This window comes from Patiria miniata, unplaced genomic scaffold (genome assembly GCF_015706575.1).
Source record: "Patiria miniata isolate m_02_andy unplaced genomic scaffold, ASM1570657v1 HiC_scaffold_16, whole genome shotgun sequence".
Classification (NCBI taxonomy): domain Eukaryota; kingdom Metazoa; phylum Echinodermata; class Asteroidea; order Valvatida; family Asterinidae; genus Patiria; species Patiria miniata.
In genome coordinates, this window is record NW_024037054.1 from 11,964,829 (window position 1) to 11,988,660 (window position 23,832).

The 23,832-nt window shown below is 37.8% G+C and overlaps 1 protein-coding gene across 5 annotated transcripts in view; it reads right to left on the minus strand.

The window, feature by feature from the left end:
- Nucleotides 1–576: 576 nt before the first annotated feature.
- Nucleotides 577–23,832, minus strand: part of LOC119723024 (polypyrimidine tract-binding protein 1-like) — a 68,207-nt gene continuing 44,951 nt past the window's right edge. For 4 of the 5 annotated variants that reach the window (XM_038193499.1, XM_038193500.1, XM_038193502.1 and 1 more), the window contains 10 exons: nucleotides 22,628–22,796; nucleotides 19,445–19,546; nucleotides 16,019–16,230; nucleotides 13,021–13,054; nucleotides 9,912–10,004; nucleotides 8,912–9,009; nucleotides 8,607–8,725; nucleotides 7,920–7,994; nucleotides 7,186–7,249; nucleotides 577–6,822 (listed from right to left, as the gene is read on the minus strand). In XM_038193499.1, the coding sequence (XP_038049427.1) occupies nucleotides 6,751–6,822; nucleotides 7,186–7,249; nucleotides 7,920–7,994; nucleotides 8,607–8,725; nucleotides 8,912–9,009; nucleotides 9,912–10,004; nucleotides 13,021–13,054; nucleotides 16,019–16,230; nucleotides 19,445–19,546; nucleotides 22,628–22,796 (1,038 nt within the window). In that variant the 3' untranslated portion in view covers nucleotides 577–6,750. The remainder of the gene's footprint in view (nucleotides 6,823–7,185; nucleotides 7,250–7,919; nucleotides 7,995–8,606; nucleotides 8,726–8,911; nucleotides 9,010–9,911; nucleotides 10,005–13,020; nucleotides 13,055–16,018; nucleotides 16,231–19,444; nucleotides 19,547–22,627; nucleotides 22,797–23,832) is intronic. The other variant, XM_038193501.1, reaches the window with a different exon arrangement.

Sequence of the window (23,832 nt, forward strand, 5' to 3'; positions counted from 1 at the left end):
TGCACCCTCTGAATGGTCAGAATCTTGAGGTCCAGATGCAGTCTTGTTTTGCATAATTGCTGAACCTTCGTGAATATCATAGACATGTGTGTGCAAGCGGCTATACCATAGACTATCAAGGTCTTCGGTCTGGGGTGAACTTTACATTCCTTTATGTATTGAAAGCAAGGCAGACAATGGGTTTGATTAATTTTTTTGGGGGGGGGGGGGGTGGTAGCATACCTGGGGTCCAATTTATAGAGGGGTACACAAGCAGGGGCCCATCCCCTGAATGGCCCCCTTGGTTACATCACTGAGGGTATGGGTATACACTAATCTTCCCCATTCGCTCTTTTCACACTTCCGCCATGAGCACACTGAGCCTCGATCTGGCAACTTTACACAATAAATATAGCCCATTCAGTGATTCCCGTGTCGGGGTTCAGATCACTGAACCGGCTATTTTTAGTGTGTAAAGTTGCCAGACCGAGGCTCTGCATGCCCAGTGGTGGAGTGTAAAAAGAGTGAATTGAATTTCTTTACTTAATAAAACTGCAGTCCCTGCAAAACGTACAAATCAAACAAATGGAACAATTGTTTTTGTTACAAAACCAAACTTTTTTTATTTTCTTTTATCTGCTTGTCTTCAATATGTTACATACATGTGAACATTTGTTTTTCTGTTTACTCTGTCCAATCCAAGTCACTCCAAACAGTGTCAACCCATTCAGTCAAAAGCTCATACAAAATCCAACAAAACGTTACATGTTTTCTTGCCCACAAGAGCATGCTTGTAGGACAATATTATTTGACAATAAATATTGTTATTAAACCTGTAAATACTTTCTTTTTTTTGTAAGCCAGACCGTAGAAAAATTTTCACAAGTACAAAGCTACAAAATCATTTTGGTGTTGTAAAATTTTGTACAAGTACAATCAATTTTCCTTAATAAAAATGTGTGCTGGTCCATTGTATGGCAAAGCTGGATATTTGTAACAGTTCCCCCCCCCTCCTCCTCCCTCAAGCACACAACTTCTAAGCTGTCGGCCCCATGAAAAAAATAACAATGAATGATGATGAATTCCCATGAAGAAACAAAAGAAGTGGTCAGTATAAGCAGCTTGAAAGTTTCAAACTGTGCATACACCGCATGCGTTGAATGTAGACCCTTGGTACAAGCAGTATTGGTCACTATTCACAGGTTGAACCCAGGAGTTACATCTTTGTTCCCGTTCCTGACAATATCAAGTTGTTTTCTAGGAGAGCTATTGAGAGAAGAAACGCCCTTCCCTAAAATGTACACACGTACGTAAAAAGTTCACCCCTACCTGTTAAAGAGAACGAGATATTGCTCGTCTCTCAAAGAAAGAAGGGGTGATCTTAGAAGACACAAATAAGCAGTTGTCAAACAGTATTTAAAAAAAGGAATGAAAGATATGCTGTAGTATAATACAGTCTTTTGTTACTGAAGAATAATAAAGATAGAAATCAATGAAAACCAAAAACTGTGCTAGAGGACAGGGCAGGCCATCTCTGGAACAAACTGTCCCGTCCACTATAAAAACACATTGGCAGGAGAAATTATTTGCATTAACTTTTTTTTCTTTCGGTTATCCAGGTCGTGCCTGCTTTTTAGCAAAATATTGTCTGTTATCATTCCAACATTATGTACTAGTCATTCGCTTTGAAATCAATGGTACCAACTTTCGCTGTTTTGAACTGAAAAGCTGGTGAATGCAACTTGGTTGAAAGTGAATAAAGACTGACCCTCGTCTAAAAACAAAAAGGCCAAAAATTGGAGCGTAAATCTCACCACCAAAATTTGAAAGTGATTACAGTAAATTCCACTGCAAATAATTTCTCCAGCACAGTAACTGACAGCCCCTCAACCAATGTCAAATAATCCCGGCGTATCAGTTTTGAAGTTAATAGGAAAAACAAGACTCCGGCTATACACCCGGTTTATATTACACGCTAATCACTACAAAGTATAAAGAATGGTATATAATACAGAGAATATATCCATTTATAGTAATAATCAACAGCCTATATGTAGAAACACAGAGAAATATGACAAATTGCCAGGTATAAAGTTTTGCTTACTAAGGAAAGATTCAAAGGTGTTTTTTACAAAAAGCATGCAAGTATGAATAACCTTAAAGGAGTGTGCACAAGAATAAGTGGGTCTCGTCAGAAGTTTTGACCTATATTTGGAATGAGATTGCATTTATAAGGCTTTACAGTTGTTTATTGGGATGAAAAAATAACATTGGTCAATTAACAAATATAATTTGTGCATTCATTTGTCCAACGTTAATTGAAACAGGACAGGTGAGGGAACTTGAATCAATGCAATTTAATTCCGAATAAAACCCAAAACTTGTGACAATACCAACACATTTCTTGAATAATTATTAAAGATAAATGACATATGTTTTTGTTATACGGACTACAGCGTATATGTAGATGAACAGTAAACCAAAGCAGAAATACGGGATGCTAAAGGAAAAATAAAATCTTGCAAAAAAGTAGAACTTGTTACTCTTTTTCACCCTTAAACAAAAATCACCACTTGGCTCAACTTTTGGGAATGTCGAATTTCTGTAGTCATTTGGTATGATTAAAATGTACAATACGTAAATGCTAATCACCTAACGACAAGGCATTAAACGTCAACTTAGATGCAAAGCTTGCAAATTCAGAATGAAGAAAACATGATACAAGAACAAACCACAAAATATACCATTTTCACCTTGTAGTGCCCCCCCCCCCCCATCAGAAGGTAAGAAACAAAACTAACTATTGCCAGTTGAAGCATTGTAATACATTGGCCATTAAAATCCTGTTTACAAGTCTGCCAGGCTAAAAATGAAGCACCTTTAACATGTACAGTCTGGCACCTGACTGGTCAAAGCCATGATTTCCCTAGTCATGCTAAAGGAAACATGACCTCACTTGTGACCCTGTTTGAGGGTTAACAAGTTTTGATTTGTCTATTTCACAAAAAAAGTTGAATATTTCAGTTTAAACAACCATCGTTGAAAGCAGGTGCCAGTTATTTGCTGGTGAAATAGCAAAACTTCAGAAGCTGAGTTTTTTCCGCAAAAGATAGAAGGTGGCAAGAGAAAAAGTTTGAAGATGAAAACTGCCATTAGCTTGAGGGGCATTAATGGAGCCAATCTGGCCAAGAAACTAAGAGGAAAAAAGAGGGCAATGAAATAAAACGGATGCACACATAATAGAGATAAACATTTAGAGATATACATAGAATTAGAAAATGAAAGGTCAAAGGTCACAGAATATACCCTGGTAAGCCCAGAAGCAGACTGATGGTTTGGCAGAAGAACCTCCACGATAAGTTTTGATGGGAACATCGTATGAAAGAGGTTTCTGTTTAGTATGGTTGACAGGCCATCAATCAGGTTTCTTTGAATACTGACCAGAGTTTACATTCTCCTGGACGCCAAACTAAAGAAAAGCGCATTTGCTGGTGTAGAGTGAGAGACCCAAGAACAAATCTGACGAAGCACAAATATAACTTTTCAGGTCTGCTTCTGGGCTTGACCAAATTTTGTAATAGAGCAAAGAGTAAGGAGGGAAAAAACACACGAGTACAGAAGATGTACGACAAGAGGCTAGGGGAAAATGCATCAGAATTCCCGCACAATGAGAATGAGAGGAAAAAAAGGGCAGATTTGAGACAAGAACAGTTTAGAAAGTTGAGGCAAATGACAAGGACACATAAGGCTGTTGATGTTTAAGACAGTGTAAGAAAGGGCTGTGCTAGTAAGAGTGAATAAAAGTTTCTTTTAAAAAAAGAAAAAAATTCAGTGTTTAAGGCACACATTTTTTATTGTTTTTTTTTTAATCTTTTTTTTTTTTTCAGCCTTCTTTGTGGAATGATTTCCATAAAAGTCAAGTCCAATATCAACTGTGTCGAGAGGTTGCTTGGCGATCCATTGTCAACCTTAGGTTTGATGACATGAGCCAGATGCAGGTTTCTATGGTGACGACCTCTCACCTCGCCTTTAAAGCCCGTCGTCCCTTTTGTTTTGGCCAGGTTACGAATACTTGATATAACATATTTTCCAACCGTCCAATATTTTTCCTGCCTTACAAGAAAGCAAAGGCGATCCTCTCTCCTTCCACAATTTTTAAAAATTATTTTGTTTTTGCTTTATATACAAGATTTATCAATAAAAAAAATTGTTGAAGGATGCTGACCAACTTTCAATTAATACTGAAAATATTGCGTGACGTTGGGCGGTTGGAAAACATGTCGCTGTATTACTTGGTTTGTTTTAATAATTATTCCATTTGTTAATATGGAAAACCATTCCAATTTCAGGCAGTTAATATACAACTAATATTAATAAAAACATCATGCAACTATGTCTCCAGACAACAGACTCAGTATCTACAATATCTGCGTTATATACTCTTGAAAAAAAAAAAAAATCTTACACTTTTTTTTTGTTCGTTCAATCTACAAGATATGGAATAAACTTTACTTGACTGGTACCAAAATATATATATTCAAGCCTCCAAAATTCTTGTTTCTTTTTTTCTCTTAATAAACACCCCAAAACTGTTCTCCAACAAAAAGGAAAGATGAAGAGTTAAAAAGCAAAACAAACCAAAACCTCAAAACCCTTGAAAACAAAAAGTGACATGGAATGACCCTGCGGCTGTCATGGCCCCTAAACGGACAATGAAGGATTTTTAAAAATACATTTTCTTAAATTAAATGTCTCGGTAAAGATTGTAAAATTTCGGGCTGTTTTGTTTAAATTCAACAACAAAAAACTTCCCAATTTTGGGGCACTTTGTTTCATATGCTTCACCCTGTTTTTAACACAGAATGATTCAGGGTATTAAACTGCACTCAAAGAAAGCTATCCCCCCCCCCTCCAAAACCTCAAAAAAAATTCTGATGGTGATATAATTGTTAACCAAATCACTGAAATAAACTGCAATTTATCAAGGAATGCAAATTACTCAACAAAAAGTTACAAATTTAAAGAAAGACATAAACTATAAACTTATAATGTCATTGATTTTTTTGCTCTCAAACCCGGTAACAAGTCAAGGTACTGAATTGTTCATTTTTTTCCCCAGAAAAAAATGTTTTTGGGACATTAATAAGAATTTAAAAAGTATAAATAATTTGGGAATATATACGACACGATCAATGGATGGATTGTCTTTGTGCAGATATACAAACAGGACTTTGGGTTAAAATTTCATCATTTTAACAGTTTTTGTCTTAGTTTTTTTCTTCCCTTTCTCAAAATGTATTATTATTAAACCTCTTTGCTCTATCAACGTTAGTATATACAAATGACCTCTAACCTGTCAATGGTAACAATAATATTATATTAATCAGTATTACAAATCTACGTATTATTGCCAAAAAATGCACATTCTTTAAAATAAAAAAAAGGTGTCCACTTTTAACAGTGAACATCCACTTTTGTTTACTTTGCGAATCAAGACAGTTGAATGTCCAAAAAATACAAGTCACAGTATCTGTCAGTTTATGAAATTCGGTTGTGGGGATTTTTGGACCCAAAAATTGTTAAACGATAACAGTGAAATGTCATTTTTTTTTAATTAAAGAATTCATATCCACTGGACTACCACCGAATTTATTTAAAAAGACCAACACATAATCAAAGTATGATGAACCACTGATATCACGTTAAGACGTAAAAAAAACAATGTTATCTCATTAAAAAAGACAATGAAAACTATTGATTTCCGATAAAGTTATTATATAACTGCATTCTTTACGACTCAAGGAATAAAGTACAATCAAAACATGCATCAAAATAGAGGAAAACCAAATACCTGTCACCACAGCAAAAAAAAATATCAAAAAATCAAAAAGACACAATGAAAGGTAGCGAACACTTTCCAAACACTGTGGCATCTATTCTAAAGATTTACACTGGAAAACGAAAATCAACACAAACGCATCCATGGCCGTGGGGATTTTAGAAAAATACTGACATTTTGTGATCAGGAAACGGTCCTTTTCCTCGTGGCGATTTGTTTAATGACATCCCTCTTGATAAGAATGAATTCGTTCCGTATCTTAAAAAAAACCTTCCAAGTACATTTTCACTATTGAAACTTGGTGAATTCTTTTTCTTTTTTTTCGAATGGAAAATATCTCTTCTTACAAGTTTCCTGTAAATAACATCAAAATCACAAAATGAAAGTATTTTTTTTCTCAAAACCCTCTCCCCTTACCAATTAGAGAAAAACAAAATCCAGATATATTCATTTTTTTTCAATATGAATGATAAAAGTTAATTAAAACATGCACAAAATGGCCCTCTTCATCAGGTAAAATCCCCCAGTTTATGACATTTTTCCCGAACAACTGTTCTTGTTTTTTGGTCCTTGGACCGTAAAGGAACACAAAATACAAAACAAAAACAAAATCTGTGTATCCATGGTTACAACATTAAGATCCTTCAGCAGAGAGTCCAGAAGATGAAAGATGAAATTGTTACCGTCCCTCGACAACAGAAAACCCCTATACCGTGATCATGGTATACTCCAAATGAATACTATCATACATATCTATTATGCAGTTTAGGGCATGCTTCACTCTTTTGACAGGGGTGGGAGAATCACGTGGCAACGCTTGACTTTCAAAGATCGTCTTGAATCATCCCCCATTCCAGGCAGTAAAATGAAACAATCCCAAACTTGCACCATTGACTTGGAGTATATTCCATTCAGTAAAAAGGGGTGTTTTTCTATGACATCTGTGTTTTGGAGAAAGACACCCTCAGGTGATTGGACTCGCTCAGCTGGTGATTGTGCTGCGCCTGTTGAACAAAAAAATAAATTAATAGATGAAGTCCTAAAAAAACAAAATTTCCTTTTAAAAATTTATATTAAAAAATGGAGATCATAACTTCACATCAAATTTTTTAAGGCAAAGCGAAAACATAACAACTTTAATGTTAAAAATGTAACGCAGCTTGGAAACTAAAATTTAACTTCTTTTACCTTTTTCTCTGCTCATACTGGTCAGTCAAAAATATATAAAAAAACTTTTGAAACTCAATCATTCAATGAGGAAGTCAGACAAACAGTTCACACGAGACCTCACTTTCCCTTTCCATCATTTTCTATTATGCATTCTTTAGCAAATAAAAAAACAACAACAATGAAATCCAGTGACTTACAATGAGCGCGTGTGTAGCCTCTTCCACCGAACCCATTTGGATCAAAGCCATACGCCGATCCTTCCTGTTGGCAGAAGATTTTAAGAAAAAAATATTCAAAACTTAAAATCCCATTTTTCATTTATCATATCTTATGAACCTGTACACAGAGTGGTTCGGTAGAATAATGCGATGTTTATACAGCACTTCGTACCAAAGTATTGAAGCGCTTCACAACTACGCCTGTTCTTCAGACTATGAAACCACTTTTCTACGGCAGCTCGAGATCAGCGCAATCTGATCTCTACCTTCACAGGTACACATTTATACTCCTGGGTGGAGAAAGGCAATCGTAGTAAAGTGTCTTGCCCAAGAACACAAGCACCGTACATGAACATTCCCCATCAGGGTTCGAACTGACGCACGAGTCAAACACCGTAATCGTGGGACCGCGGCACTAGGATACGAAACACCTCTTTCGTGGAAACATCCAGGAAAACAAGACAAGGCAAAGCCGGTCCCAGAGCGTGCAAAATTATATTCAATTGATTGAGAATGGCTTTTCACAGGAAGTCCTTTCATGCATGTGGCCTATGCAATGAACCAGATCTAGCCCATTCACTGGCATTGCTGATCCATCATGTACAATAGCAGTGCCATGCTCACCAATGACAGTTTTCGGGGAGTCAGTCAGTCAGTCAGTCAGTTCGTGAGATAGTTCCAAAGAGGACACAAAGGAAATGAGAGAAACTTACGGGAAAAACTTGAAAGACACAACTGTTCCGTGATTACTAAAGGCACTTTTAAGTTCCTCCTCTGTTACGCTGGCTCTGCGTCGACAAAATAAAAAAATACAAATAAAAACAAATCAGAGCAATTACAAAATTTAGTAAACATAAAGATCAATGTTAACAATGAAATTTGTCTCCATCAACTGAAAAGCACATGTCTCAGTAAAGTCAGTGTAGTGCTGATATTTGAAAATGTACATTTACCATACATGTACATGTACTAGAGATACCGCGTTGGGGAAAAAGTTTTGTACTCGTACTCATACCTATGGAAAAGTACTTGTAATTGTACTCACAGAAATGTACTTGACTACCACACAACTATAAATTCATTTGAATTTGTCGATGTTTCTTTCAAAGAACAATTATAATCACTGAAGGGTTTGAAAACAAAAGTAACTTCTGAGCCTGTGAAGTTAATTTAATATTTCTGTACAATTCTTCGCATCTGGGTGAAATAATGTATTGGACAATATGCCTTGTTCTAAAAAAAACCACCCAAAATAACTGAAACAATGGAAAAGGGTTTCCGAAGGATTTGTAAAGAAACGCTGTCATAAATTTGACGAAATACCTTGTTCTCAAAGAAACTGGGGGGAAAAAAGGAAAGGGGTTGAGGAAGGATTTGCAAAAATAAAATTAAAAACTTACGGAATGTTGGAAAGATGAAGGGTAGCTGAGGGTGGGAATATGTTCTGGAAATTCTTGGAGCCTGGCTTCTTGAACCGGTGCAGTGGTGAGTTGCCGTAGTCTTTTGTCAGGCCCGCATCCTTCAACACAAGAAAAGGTCAAACAAACCATTTAAATTCCTCAAAAGGACAATACAAAATGTATCAACGAAATCTACAAAACCTCTCAACTCTTTTATTTTACTGACATACAAATGTAATTCTGATGTTAATAATTCTGATGTTAATTGCTGGAGGAATCTGGAAAAGAGTGGGGGAAATCCTCACCGGTTGGCCTTCTCTCGGCATGGCCACCTCGCGGTACTTGGAGGGCGCCACTCTCAACTGTTTGGTGTACAACTTGATACCGTTCAGATTGGCCAAGGCTGCAGGTCACAGGGAAAGAAACAGGACAAAACAAAAACAAATTCAATACAAACGACTGGAGATAGTGTACAAAATAAAGGCAAGTGGAAACAAGTCAGGTGTGTTTACAAACACAAATGCCCCGCAACCGTGACAGTTCCCATGACATAACACCACTCTTTTAACATCAACTTACATGTACCTTGGTCACATGGAACATTCATTGACAGCATTAGTGTCTTCTGTAGGTTTTATATGAATTAATCTCTAATCCCTATAATCTCAGAATAAATACATGATTTCTATTGTTTAAGCCACTGTGAACTTGACCATTGACCTTTTGGCCCCAAATTCAATAGGCTTCTTAGGATTACCAAGAACAATCCACAAACCAAATTTGAAGTTCATATGTTAAATATTTCTCAAGTTATCGCGCTGACAAGATTTCTATTGTTTTAGCCACTGTGAACTTGACCCTTGACCTTTTGGCCCCAAATGCAATAGGCTTCTTAGGATTGCCAAGAGCAATCCACAAACCAAATTTGAAGTTCACATGTAAAGTATTTCTCAAGTTATCACGCTGACAAGATTTCTATTGTTTTAGCCACTGTGAACTTGACCTTTGGCCTTTTGGCCCCAAATGCAAAAGGCTTCTTAGGATTACCAAGAACAATCCACAAACCAAATTTGAAGTTCATATGTTAATTATTTCTCAAGTTATCGCGCTGACAAGATTTCTATTGTTTTAGCCACTGTGAACTTGACCTTTGGCCTTTTGGCCCCAAATGCAAAAGGCTTCTTAGGATTACCAAGAACAATCCACAAACCAAATTTGAAGTTCATATGTTAAGTATTTCTCAAGTTATCGCGCTGACAAGAAAGGGGGGGGGGGCGGAGTATCTTTTAGAGAGACTATACGCACCTGTCTGGGACTGATGGGGATCAGCCATTTGAATGAGAGCATTGTCTCTCTTCTCATAGAGGATCTTGACTCGCCTCACATCACCGTAAACCCCTGCAAAACCAAAGCAAAGACCAATCATTACATATTGATCACTTCTACCACCAATGATTGACAATTTCAACACATGGGACCAAAAAAAGATACCTATTTGATTTCAAAACTTTCCTCAGTTGCTAGGGAAGGTCAGTTACAGAGTTAAGGGTTTGCACTGTTCAGCAACCATGCCATTTGTGTTTTTAGTTTATCTAATTTTTTTTTCTATCAGTGTTTTTCTGACCTAAAGATTTCTGAAAGCAATTAATAAAAAATAAAAAAATAAAATAAAAAAAGACGCTTTCAAATGACTTCGCTTTCAAAGTTTCTGTTCGTGTCTTGTGTCTGCAAAGCAACAGCAGAAATTTAAAGTGAAATTTGGGAAACCACAAGAATTTTAGAAACAGTTTCTTCAAAGATAACCAAAAAAAAAAAAAACTGCAGAGATTTTGGAAAAATAACTTAAAACATTTATTTGGGGTAGACTAAACATTCACTTTTAAAGATTTGAAAGCAAGATAAATCAAAGTGTAGATAAATAAACTCTAATGCTTCATATTAACAGAAACAGCAGAAGGCAAACTTTTCAGAACTTCCATCTAAAAGACCCTCACACCGAAACTAAAAACAAAGCCCAATTGAAAAAATTGCTTCGCAGAACTAAAACACGCCAAACTGGAAAAAACCCAAAGCCATTAATGAAACGGAACAAAAAGGAAAAAAACAAAAAAACAAAGAAACAGAGGCAGCTTGGGGCGTGAAAGCATTTTTTGCAAACGTCCATTGATTTATTTATTTTTTTAAAAATTCAAGACAATTATCGGAAAATCAAATTTTTAATTCATGAATGAAACATGTTTACTATTTTGATTTACTGGCAAAAATTTAAACGAAATTCCCATTTTTTTTTTTATATTTGCATTGAGATGTTTCTTCAAAACGCAGTCCATATTAAGATCTTTAAAATTTTGATTAGAAATATGGTCTTTTTGCAAATATGGGAATTGGAAATCATCGCGTAAAACACCACAAGAAAAAAATACAATGCAAGCACATGCATGAACTTAAAGGAAACCCCATATAAAATGTGAAGAGAGAAATCATGCAAAGTACCGGTATAAATGTAGTCTGACCTTTCGTGGTCAAATAAATGAGCAAAATGAGAAAAAGCTGCCCCAAAGGGTAACACACGCAACAACCCCCCCCCCCCAAAAAAAAATTAACAAAAATAAGACAACGCTAATTATTAATCACACCTCAAAGGGTTTTCACTACAAAACACAACAAACCACTTCAAACCAAACTCATCTACAGAACACCCCTTCATTTAAATGGACACTTCCTTTCACTTTTCCAAAAAAAACCCCTGAACTGCATTCAGTGAAAAGGTGAACAAACGTTTTAATAATTATCTTGCTAAAAACCATTCCAAAATCAAAATCAACTTTTTCTCCCCAACAGTGATCCAATTCATTCCATTTCAGCAAATTTAGAATCCAAATTATAGAAGGTTGCAGAAAACATCCCCATTTTTGGATGAGCCAATCTTCATCAATTGTGCACGAAGATTGGATTTTAATAATGTCGGAAGTGTCCATTTCGTCAGAAAGGGGTGCCTATAAAATCTTCAATGCCCCCATCTTGCTTTTCCTTTCGACAAAACAACTAGTATACCGAGTTTAGTAGCAAGTGTTCCTTAATTTGAATTCTTCAGTTTTATAGACACTGCCAATTCATCAAAATATTTTGGGAAAGCTCATAACTAAAAAAGAACCTTGAAAAATTGCAGTTCAAAATTGGTGAGAAAAACACAATGGCACCAGACTATGACAGATTTGGAAGTTGCACCTTAAGTTTCTCCAAAATCTTTTTGATGGGTTATAATGTCGTCAAACAGGGGAAATTACTATGTTGAATACATGTAAGTACTTGTAATCAGTCTTATTTTTTTTGTATACCAGACATTATTTTTCTAATCAATGATTATTCTGTTATGCACTAAATATTTGCTTCCAACAGTCTGGTACCATATGACAAACATGGATTGAACACTGTGATGTGACTGGGTACTAGGCCAGTTGGCCAATGTGTGGAAAATTCTTCGACAAAGCTAATTTCAGTAAAAGCTGGGGGCATTAAAAATAAACGCTAAGCAATGGTTGGGGAGGGGTTAATCAACTTAAAAAACGGGGAGGGAGAGGGGCCATTTTTGTAACAGTTTCTTGTAGAACTGTCTTCAAAAAAATGTGACTGCAGTGAAGAACTTTACCAGCAGAAATTTGTGTAGAGGAAGTTTACAAAATTGTTCATCATAAATTACATGAATGAAGCAATTTGCCTCATGAAAATCGTTTTTCATTTTGTTCATTTTTTTTCTCCCAGGAATGTGTGTCTGATTTTTTTTTTACAATGTCACACAGCTTTTGAAGACAATTCTGTCCATACGTTACAAAAATGGACCTGGGTGGTAGGGGGAGTAGGAAAGGAATCAGGTTCGGGTGTGGGTATGGGTGGGGTACAGGATTGGTAGGTGTAGGGTAGGGGTGGGGTAGGGGTGGGGTAGGAGTGGCATAGGAGTGGGGTAGGAGTGGGGTAGGGATGGGGTAGGGTAGGGATGGGGTAGGGTAGGGATGGGATGGGTAGGGGTTCAAGTGGGATAAGCTGGGAATCCGATTGGAGAGGGAAGAGCGAGGGGTTTGGGCAGAGATGGAGAGGGTAGGAGAGTGGGGAACGGGTTTGAGTCAGGGAGAGGGATGGGTGAAAAGTGGTCAAGGGTGAGAGGGTCAAGGTTGAAGGGTCAAGGTGAGAGGTCGAACCGGTGGATTCAGGCAAGGGAAGGGCGAAGGAAGGAATTTGAACGGGGTGGCCTGGAACACAGCAGGGCAAAGGGTAAGGATTGGTGGGAATAAGGTATCAGAGGGGGTGGGTGTAAGAAATTAGGGGTAGGGAAACAGGGTGGGGGTTTGGGAAAAAAAGGGGTGGGAACAGGGTTTTAGGGTAAGGGGCGGGGACAAAAACGTAAAATAGTGCATACCAAAGAGGGTAAAGAGAGCCTGAGGTGTGACCAGCTATGCGACACGTGTAGAAGGCAGAGGTTGTGAGGGCGATTACAGCGACAACATGACACAGAGGAGGCGGAAGAGAGGAGAGATATGGAGAAAGAGAGAAAAACAAATCAACAAATTTGTATCACAGTTGATTTTTTCTCAGGTTATCATTAGCAGGGTACGGTATGTGTCGTGTCGCCTAAATATCAATATACAAAAGGACACTGTATACACTTTGTGTAACAAGGAATTTTCATAATGAGGAATCCTTCAGGATAAAAGGATACAAAAAAAATTAACATTGTGTCAGAACAGAAATGTTTCTCATTTGGACAGTTTAAATAAAATGGCTGTGGGATGGGATAAAACTCTTTTTAACCCCATGCCTACGGGAAGCAGTCATGGCCGGCGGCCGCTAATCCTCATTGGAATGCAGTTGCCAGCTGTGGTATGCCGTGGCACAAGGCTAGTGGGTAGTTCCACAGCTGCTGCTTTTGTGCAGTCCCGCTACCACACAAAGGCTGTGCAGTCATGCGGGCCACTTGCTCTATGTGTGGAGGAATGTCCCCATTACACCCGTCCTTAAGGGGTTAATTGCTGGGGTTTTTTTTCTTTCAAATAAAGCACAAAGTTTAGTCAGGTTCCCTTTGTGGTTGATTTGAAAATTTCATCCTCTTTCAGTGATGGCCATAACTGTGCTATTTCCCATGTTTGAAGCACTGCTAATGTTGCTAGCAAATAAATAAACTCCACGAAAATGCTAAGGCGAGGCGTCATAAATAAATTAACCGTTCGCACGCGTGCGCACGCGTTCCTTCCCGTTCTGAACGGCCCCCGTTCCTTCCCGTGCCGAACGGCTTTTAGAACGCGTTCCGTAGATCGTGCTTGGGCAAGCTTCACTGAGGGGGTATTGTTATGTTAATCAACCGTTCCTTTGCGTGTGAGAACGGGAGCAGCACAACAAAGATGCGAAGAACAACTATGTGTATATACTTGTACAGAAAAAAATCCGTTTTTGTTTGGAATTTAAATCAGATTTGGAATTTGAAAACCCGATATCGGAGCAAGCATTAAATAAAAAAAACATTTCAGAGTTTAGACAGCACGAGCAGGTATGAGGAGTTTGATAAGATTTATGCCTTTTTATCCTTAAATATCGTTGTCTGCCGCTGGGCGGTGCGAAAAAATATGTATGGTCTAGGTTATATTAAAAATGCGGAGATTGGAAGGGTTAAAAAAATATTGCAAAGGACTGCTTTCCCCGTTCAAGGTGCCCGTATTTTTATACGTCCCCCCTTGTACTGTACGGGCTAGCCTGTAGCGACGAGAAAGTTTGTCGGATACTTTTAGTGCCGATGAGCTCTTCGTGTGTGCACAGACCGTGACTGGCCTTTTGTTGTATAAGAACGCGTTCGGAACGGGATGCCGTGAGCACGCGTGCGAACGGGAGGTAGATGTAACAAAAGGCCCCGTTCCTAGCGTGCGCACGCGTTCGAACGGTTAATTTATTTATGACGCCTCGCCTAAATTGGGAGATGAGAAACATTTCTGGCTCAACAAACTAACAAACAAACACAAAAATCACAAATCCAATTTGTTTCTTTTCAGGTTTTTCAAATTATATTGCAGTTTGGCCATATTCTTAAGGGAAAGGCTTAAAAATGTGGGGAAAAAAACAACCGAACAAAGCAAACTATACTGGAATTAAAAACTAAAAAAAGTAAATGAAGCCTCGAAAATCATTAAAATAAAAAAATTTGAAACAGGAATGAAAATCTACCAATCTGAAAAAGAAAATTAAAAATATACTGTAGCTGAAAAACAAGACCAGTCAAAAGATGCAACTACAAGCTAGAAGGCCCCCGAAACCCTTGCATTCTTATTGTCAAGGGAAGCCTTCAAAGTCTCCGGAAAAATCAAGAAACTAAAAGAGAATGGGAAAAAATATCAAACAAGAAAACCCGACTCTGGAATTTAAAATTCTACAAAAAAAAAAAAAAACAGGTTACGGTACAAAGAAGAATGTCTGGTTTTATTCTGGGACTTTTTTTTTTATATTATGATTGTTCTGTATTTAATAGTTGGTGAAGCTTTTCAACATATTCTGAAAAATCTGAAAACTACATCAACCAATACAGGGACATGGTAATTAACTTAAGATTTGAAACTCGGCATGGCGGTAGTGTAAACTAGCGAGGGTCTACGGTTAACACCACATAGAAGAATCTCTTTTGAGAAGATGAGGTGTGGTTCGGAAAAGAACCGGTTGGTTGTGAAACTCGACGTTCCGATCAGTATGCTCTGATCATCTTCAGGAAAAAAGGCAAAAAGACATGGTAATGGTGGAATACGGTAGGCCTGATTCAAGAGGAAGCCATTTTAGAATTGTGTTCCCTGAATCTATTTTATAAATTGTAAACTGTTGAATGGGATGGTGCCAGACTATTTGGTGATTGGAGTGTATTCGAAGCCTCACTTTCATTTTTTGTAGCTTAAAACATTAGGGTTTATTTAATCTCAAAGTTAAGATTATTCATCAGAGCAGATTGGTATTAATTTATAATGAAATTTTATTTCATTGCTTTCATTTCTACTCGCAAGTTCCAAAAAATGAGTTTACCTCACTTTCAACTGAATATGGCCGACTCGTGAATAAAGTATATTGCCATCAAATACGTACTATTCCACAACAACTTTTTTCTATTTTGGCATTTCAAATATTTTATTTTCTTTTTTAAACGAAACTTTCTTTTCAAGCATTTTGAAGTGGCAATTGACATCAAATTCTAATTTAAAAAAGTGTTTGGACGCATATTTTCAGAAAGTGACTTATTTTCTGTCCAAGAATCTTCTCTAGGGACCCTTTAGTTATATTAAAGGAGTACATGTACATGTATGCCTCAGTCTGGCCTGACCCACTGCAGAAGGCCATCAACTGAGTCGGGAAGGCCAGCCAACTGGGTTTGGGAAGGACGATCAACTTACTTCCGTGTTGAGGTTGCTGACCAAGAGTACTGGCGTTCCTTGCATGTTCTGCATTCCCTGCATTCCCTGCATGCCCTGCATGCCTTGCATGCCCTGCATGCCGTGCATGCCGTGTAAGCCTTGCATTGCGAGGGTGTTCTGGAAACGGAAGGCCGCAGCCGCAGCGTTGTGCTGCAAGTTGCCGCCGATGAAGGCACTGCCAAGACCTGGGACTGATGGAGAAATGAGACCATGGAGGGAGGGGAAAGAGTACAATTCAGGATGAATCAGTGAACCAATTCCTGCTGAAATCTCTGAAAATAAATCTTGTCCTGTTGAATTTTACATGTAAATTTCTTCACACGTCTTGGTTTGTCCTTTGACAATTGTTAAACATAATGGTGTTTAGTTACTGGGTTTTTTTTCAAAATATGAATTCAATTATTAAAGGGAATGTACAACATTTGCTTTTGCTGCAATTTTCAGAAATAAATGGATTTTAGAGGATTAGTATGTTGTAGCAAATGTTTTTAAACTAGGCTTATTTCACATTTTGGGCTTGTAGATGCTGGAAAAACCAAGAAAACCAATCATGTTCTTGTAGTCTGGTTCCCTGACCCCACTTAAGATGAAACGGAGCAATTTATAGACTTTGGAAATTGTAAGGTCAGAGAATCAGTCTGGCAGGCTTGTACCCCTTCACAGGTGTGTAATCAATAGCAAAGAAAATGCGGAACACCTAAATATGAAAAATGCGGAGCAGTTTTTGAAAAAAAGCCAGTTTTCTCCAACACTGGTCAGCCGACCAGTGTTGGAAAAATGCAAATTTTCTTGGAAATGTCAGCACACCAGGAGCCACGATTGTACAGGATGCTTTAGACTGTCATTCCCTAACAATCCAGAATGGTCTTTCGTGATAAATCGATCATTTCTTTTTTTTATGTTTGCAAATGTTGTATCTTCCCTTTAATAATGAAAACTTCCACCTCTACTGATTAACAAAGGTGACACCGGCACTACAATAACTGAGTGAGTGACTTAAGTCACAGTTCCTGCCATAGTTACTTATCGAGTAAATTCAAATTCATGGTGACACACTTTTAATAAATAAGGAGATTCCTTATGCTAGGCTCACATTCCAGACTCTAAGAAAAGGAAAAAGCAAAGAGTGAGATTCTTAAAAACACAACAGAAAGAAAAGAAAAAAAAGAAAACAAAATCAAACATAGAATGGCAACAATGATGTGAGTAAAGGTTTTGAAATGAAACTGGCAATTCTGGATCTAGGCGGATCAGTCGAGGTGGATCTAAGTGCGCTTCAGCCAGAAACTACTGCCGACAAGTCCGTTACTGGTCCATCACAAGTCAATCCCAGTCCGGTCACAAGTACGTTCACAAGTCCAGTCATAACTTAGTATAAACAGGGGATGAACAATGACAAAGGATTGCCTGTGTCACGGTTCATTTGTATAACTTGTGACTTGAATTGGGACTGGAGGACTTGTGATAGACTTGTGATAGACTTGTGAGTGGACAGAACCTTCAGCGCCCACCCACTGCAGTTTTCTTCGACGTTTTCAGAATGCATTTTCTAAACAAACAAAAACAGGTGAGTATTCCATGTCTAAATACTGAAACAGCTCCTCGATCCACCACCACCCCCAAAAAAGAAGATACACAAAGCGGCAGAGATGAAGCTGAAGAAAACAAGAGAAGAGACGTACTCCCCGAAGCACATTGTCTGATACAATAGTGAAAAGAAAGCAGTGAAGTTATTCCGAAAAAAAACCACCAATCAGCACCAATTGCTTTTTGGGTCAAGCTTGTCAAAAAGTTATAGTTTTAGGGGGAACTTTTTTTTGAATGGTGAGGTGAATGGATTGTGAAAGGTGCTGCGGTCATGAAAAGGGATCGCTGATTAAGCAACAAAATAATTGAGTGGTGCTCTGTGCATTGGCTTTGTGGGGGTATTATTCAGAATTACATATCTCAACAAACTGTGACCTATTTCCCCAAAAATCTGGGGGGGAAAAGAGGGTTTTTATTGGTCGTCACTTCCAACGAACTGGAAGACCAACAATGAAGACCAACAATGTAATATTTTGCAGCCAGCAGGTTCGCATCCCACTCTAGCCAATTTTAGAATTACCAATAAATTTTCATGTTTCTATGCCTATGAAATTTCCTTTTTTTTCTTCTTTTTCAATTGAAAACGACAATTTTAAAACTTGATTTTTGAAATACTTCTTGCCAGATTCAAATTTGATTGTACATGTGTGTATCTCAAATGATGGAAACCCAATAGCTAGGAGGCAAAGTCATCTGTACTTGTGAGCAGGAGATCATGGGTTCGAGTCCTACCTGAGCAAAGTTTGCAAATTTTCAGGAAGAGGTCCTTAGAAAGCCCTGCACGTATGTACTATGCTTTTGGCATTAAGTGAGTGCAGGGTAAAACTTGGTGTTTGGCGTCACTCAAATTTCGAGGATTAAAGCTTGTGTTTTTAATTTCCACTGACTAAACGTTTTTATAGGAAAATGGTCAAAACGCAACACTTTTCCTTTTTTTAAATGCAGTCGGTGAGCATCTTTGCCAGTAACAGATGGTGGATGCGACACTCCAGTCAATCTTTGGTTCACACGAGATGGTGTGGTGTGACAAAATGGTGTGAGCAAAAACGCAAACACATGGACCATAAAGCAAAATTGATTTGTGGTTTAACACCTATGATATAGCAGGTGATGTAAACATTATAACACAAACAATTTTTTTGACTGATTTCTTTTTATTTAAAATTATCAATATTTATATTGTCAGTTTGTTAATAGGAACATGCAAGTAGTAAGTGGAACAATGCAGCATTTACTAAAGGCCATGATGTGTTAATCAAATATGACCACACTCTTATGGCATTTGTTTATGCCACAAAAGGCAAATTGAGTTTGGTTTCAATCAACTATATCCCACAGAATTTCATGAAATCATTTGATACAATGTACTTAAATTATTGTTTAAAATATAGATTTCACACCTTTTTGTTTTAAATACAAAAAGTCTAACGTTTGTTGTATTTCACCGATACTTGTTGGACTCAAAAATAAAAAAAATAGGGGGATGATAAAAAAGAAAAAAAGAAAAAACATCGCCGCCGACTTAAAAAGTGAGAAACCCCGTGAAGTACAGTGGTACCGTCTAAAGGACACATAAAGAAAAGCAGAGGGTCATTCCACAGCTTAGAGATAGGGGTGAGGACACTAAGAAAAACAAAATTCCGAGGAGAGAACCAGAAATCCAAGATTTGAAGTTTTTTTGCCAGAATCGCCACGATAGGGACAGAATCAGAAGCCGAGAAAAGTTTGAGAACAAAGCCAGGAAGGAGAGAGAGAAAATACAGCTTCTGAAAAATTTGGTGTTTTTTCTTGTTTTTTTGTTCTTTCTTTCGTTTATACCTGCTGCCGTTGGAAAGCCCGCTAGCGTGGCCGCTGTCGGACTAAACGGCGACGTGCCCAGCGTGGCCATCTGTGTCAATGCATTAGGCATCATCCCATGTCCTAAGTTAGGAGGGAGAAAAAAATACGCGAACCACCCCGAAGATTATCATTGGAGTTAATCGAGAAGTTAACCAGAGAGAAAAATTCATCCGCATTTTATAAGGAAAAAAATAATAAAACAATTGGAAACAAGAACCAGAGTGCCAAAAAAAAGGGTTATTCTGCTCAGATTTTCATATTTTTTTGGTATGGAGTGATTTTTTTAACTTAAATTTACGGCTGAAGTTTGAGGAAAGGGGGTAATTATGAAGAAATTTAATTTGGGTGGGTTTTGTAAAATGGGCTTTTTTGAAAGCTAGATTTATCAGCACAATCATCAAATGTTATTTTAAACAATTCATTTTTTATCAATTAATGTTTTCCATGCAAAATGGCATATGGAAAATAAGTTTACCATGGCAGACAGAAATCTACGGAAAGAACAACTTTTTGAATTTTCAAAAATTGTTTAGAATTAATTCCATGCATTTTTTTAGAAATATACCGAGGACAAATCATAAAACAAAATAGTATGACGAAGGAAAACATTTGGAACCAAAACCTGAAAGTTGATAAAAAAAGTTTTTTTAAAAGAATTCCAAAGTTTCCAGTGCCAGACAAAAATGGATTGTGAGTTCTTATGAAAAATAATAAAACAAAACTGGTGAGAATGAAGTGAAACATATTAGGGTGAGGAATAAAATAAACTAAATGATGAAATGAAGCATGCTAGCTGCAAGGCACCTTTCGCGACTCACCCATGCACTATGTGAGTTAAATTTGAATGAAATCTGGTACCATGACTTGTTACAATTTAACATGTCAATTCTTAGTCAGAGCATGAAGTCTCTAGTCTCTGGATAATGAAATGGACACCAGACACACAGACATCAGACTTTTCCAGATTTAGAAGTTGCTGACATAAGGCATTAAAAGGGCCCAATGCAATGTAAAATGTTTCAATACAATCCTTGAAAATGAACCTTTCTGCCCCATTTAACCTTATTGTTCAATTTTTATTCAAGGGTATTTTGGTGCCTTTTTTCATTGTTATGCTAATGCCAATTTTCGTATTCATGAGCAAAAGTGTGATGTCATTTCGGGCAGACACCTCAATGTTACAGTTATTTCAGCGCCAAAAGTTGCCAGAATTTTGGATATTTTGCGGTTGTAAATTGTCTTTTCTTTGGCGATTCCTTGTTGTTTTAAATACATGGCAGTAAGCCAATGAGCAAACTTTTCTCACAGGTGTTTTCAATGAGCAAAGTTTTGGGTTCACAATTTGATCAGAAAACCCCCAAGCTGAACAGTGTCGTCCTGAAATGACATCACAGCAACAGCGCTCTCAGTTGTCCGGAAAAGCACGGCATTTAAAAAAAAAAAAGTTTAAATGAGAGCACTTTTCAATGAAATAAATCAAAAAGGAATGTCAAATAGTTTTCATACATTTAAGAGGAGTAGAAAGTTACACACAAAAAATGCTCTCAAGTAAAATTTATGTCATGAGCCCTTTAAGCCAATTCCTGATGTAGCAACAGAATGCATTGAAGTATTCTGGGGAATTCAAATATGAGTAGTTGAGTATAATAAACTTTTAGGCTGCGACTACGGCTTGCCTGAATCTATCTTCCTTAGATGTACACTACTGCTAGCCACAGTCAAGTAACGCAGTCACAAGATTTGTTTGTAAAGGCATCATTCAAGTTTAACTCACATGTACAGCTTATGGTTAGCAAGCTTCTTAAAATTCAATAAACACCACCATAGCAAAATGTAACTATAGAATGCATGTCTAAACAACAGGACCAATAAAGAGAACAATTGCAACAAGTGACAATATTAGGCAGTTCCAGATTGGAAAGCTGCATATAACTCCCTTACAATGAAAAATTGGAAGAAATGCATTGTACCCGAAAACCTATTATTATTAATGTAGCACTTTTCTGAAGTGGAAGTTAACGAGAAATCAGAAGGCACATTCAACATGCAAAAACATGCATGTGACCTGACTGTTCAATTGACTGGTTTGGACTGGTTCAAAGGGTTTTGTAAAAACCTAGGCATCAAGGAATGAATGACTTATTTTTCCCCCTTTTTTTGCAACTCACTCATTTTTAAGGTACGACTGAATGGGTCTAGAGGAACAAAAGGATTGCTGAGCACCCAGAATTTACGTTTAGCAGAAATGGCAGCCAGTCTGAAGTAATGTGTACCACTTTTTTTGGTGGGGGATGAGAGCAACTCAATATTTTGTGCAGTTTTTTTTTCTTCTGCAGAATGAAACTAGTGCATAGAGATATTGCAGCTGATATTTTTTGCCAAGCGAGTACATTTTTCGGGGTGGGGTGGGGTGGGGTAGGGTGGGGGTTGGAATGGGGCTGATGTGAGGAAGAGGCAGTGTTGTAGTTGAGTACTTTTTTCTGAGTACCGAGTACTGCCGAATACTTAGGTTACAGAGTAGGAGTATGAGTACTTGTACTTCCGAGTACAAGTTCAGGTCTCCGAGTACGAGTACCTGTATTCTGAGTACGAGTATTAGTACTTCTATTTCCGAATACGGCCACAGCAAATGGTTCATTGTGCGTAATTGGCCCAGGCCAAGTCAGACCGATATACAGACCCACTCCGGCTAGCTGTTCAATGTGTTTGTCTGGTCGTGCACAGAGAAAAATCAGGAAATTTTGATTTCTCTGCAAGCCAATCAACCATTTCCAACTGAAAGTATCGATAATAAAATAAGGCCGGGGTAAGTCAAGCTATACCATTTGAAATTTTTTGTGGAGTACTGCTATTTGAGTACGAGTGCCTTGATGATCGAGTACAATTTTGACATGTCCAGTACGAGTACTTTGCTGCCCGAGTACGAGTACCGTCATTTCGAGTATGCGTACTTTGTCATTTCGAGTACGAGTGCTCTAAAAAAAAATACATGAGTAGTACTTTGAGTACCGAGTACTACAACACTGGGAGGGGGTTGAGGTATGGGGGTTGGGGTGGGGGCTGGCTGGGGTTGATTGGTGGGGTAGGGTGGGGTGGAGTGGAGTGGGGGTTGGGTGGGGTTGGGTAGGGTTAGGGTTAGGGTGGTCATGATTTCTGCCTTACCCCCTAATCCTGCCAACCCATCCTGGGCACCGATACTGTCCCCTGTTGGCAGATCTCGGGTGTAGTCCCGGCTCTTTTCGTTATTGTACTTGACCACCAAGGCAGGCAGCTTGGAGAACTCAATGTGCAGGGTACAACAGGCATTGTAGATATTCTGTCCATCTAAGGCCTAAAGAAAAAAAACCAAAAAAACATTGATTAGGGCCTACTTATTTTCTCTCTCTGGTTTACAGATGATGTAGTGACAACAGAGGCAAATTACATAGAGGTGCTTAGGTACAGAAACTTGCTACCTAATCAAGATAAAACTCACGGACACCCAAGCAATGACAGAAGCATTGAGCAAGATGACAACTATTCCAAACAATGGGTCTTATTCTTGAGCAGACGAGGGCCGCTGAAACAAAGTTATTTGGGGGTTATAAAGAGACGTGAATCAGAGGTTATTGATGTACAATGTACATATGTACTTTGTAAGCTGACACACTGCATCAGCTCAAAAATGACCTTTCTACAATTTTTGATTTTTAACTTTACTAAAATGGGATTTTTTCCAGGGATTTTTCTTAAATGTTGGTACCCAAAATGTGGCAACCCACATCGCAAAAAAAAACCTATGTGAGGTGTCTGGCAGAACTGGGCAGAGGACAAAATGAGGGTTTGCAGGTATTAGGAAAGAGAATAAAATTCTCCTTACAATACTGTTGCACTTCACTTGGACATTCTCTTGGTTGTTTAAAGTTCACATTTATCAACATGTCAATTACATACTTCAACCCTACCCCTACCTACTTCATCAAAATCCATCCCACCATTTTTGGGGGATTTTGGCAGATAAGCCATGTCTACCAAGTCCATCAAAATCCACCAGCACCAATCATGCCTGTGGTGGATTTCAACAGATTTGGTCCTGAAGCATTACGTGAAGCCGAGTGAGTGATGAGATTTTGATGGACATGGTCTTCTACTTAGTAAAACTACATGTAAGTAGGGAGTTAGGGTTACATTTTCAAGTTTTGTCGAGATGCCAATTGTTTTTTCCTTACAAAAACACTTTGATTTAAAAAAAAAAATTAACACCATTTCTTTAAACTCTGTGAAGTAGACATATCAAAGATTACAATTACATGTAGGTGACAATTTCCCTCTCATTTGGACAAAATGACATCTATGACAAAAATGACAAATATAGAAAGGCAATTCAG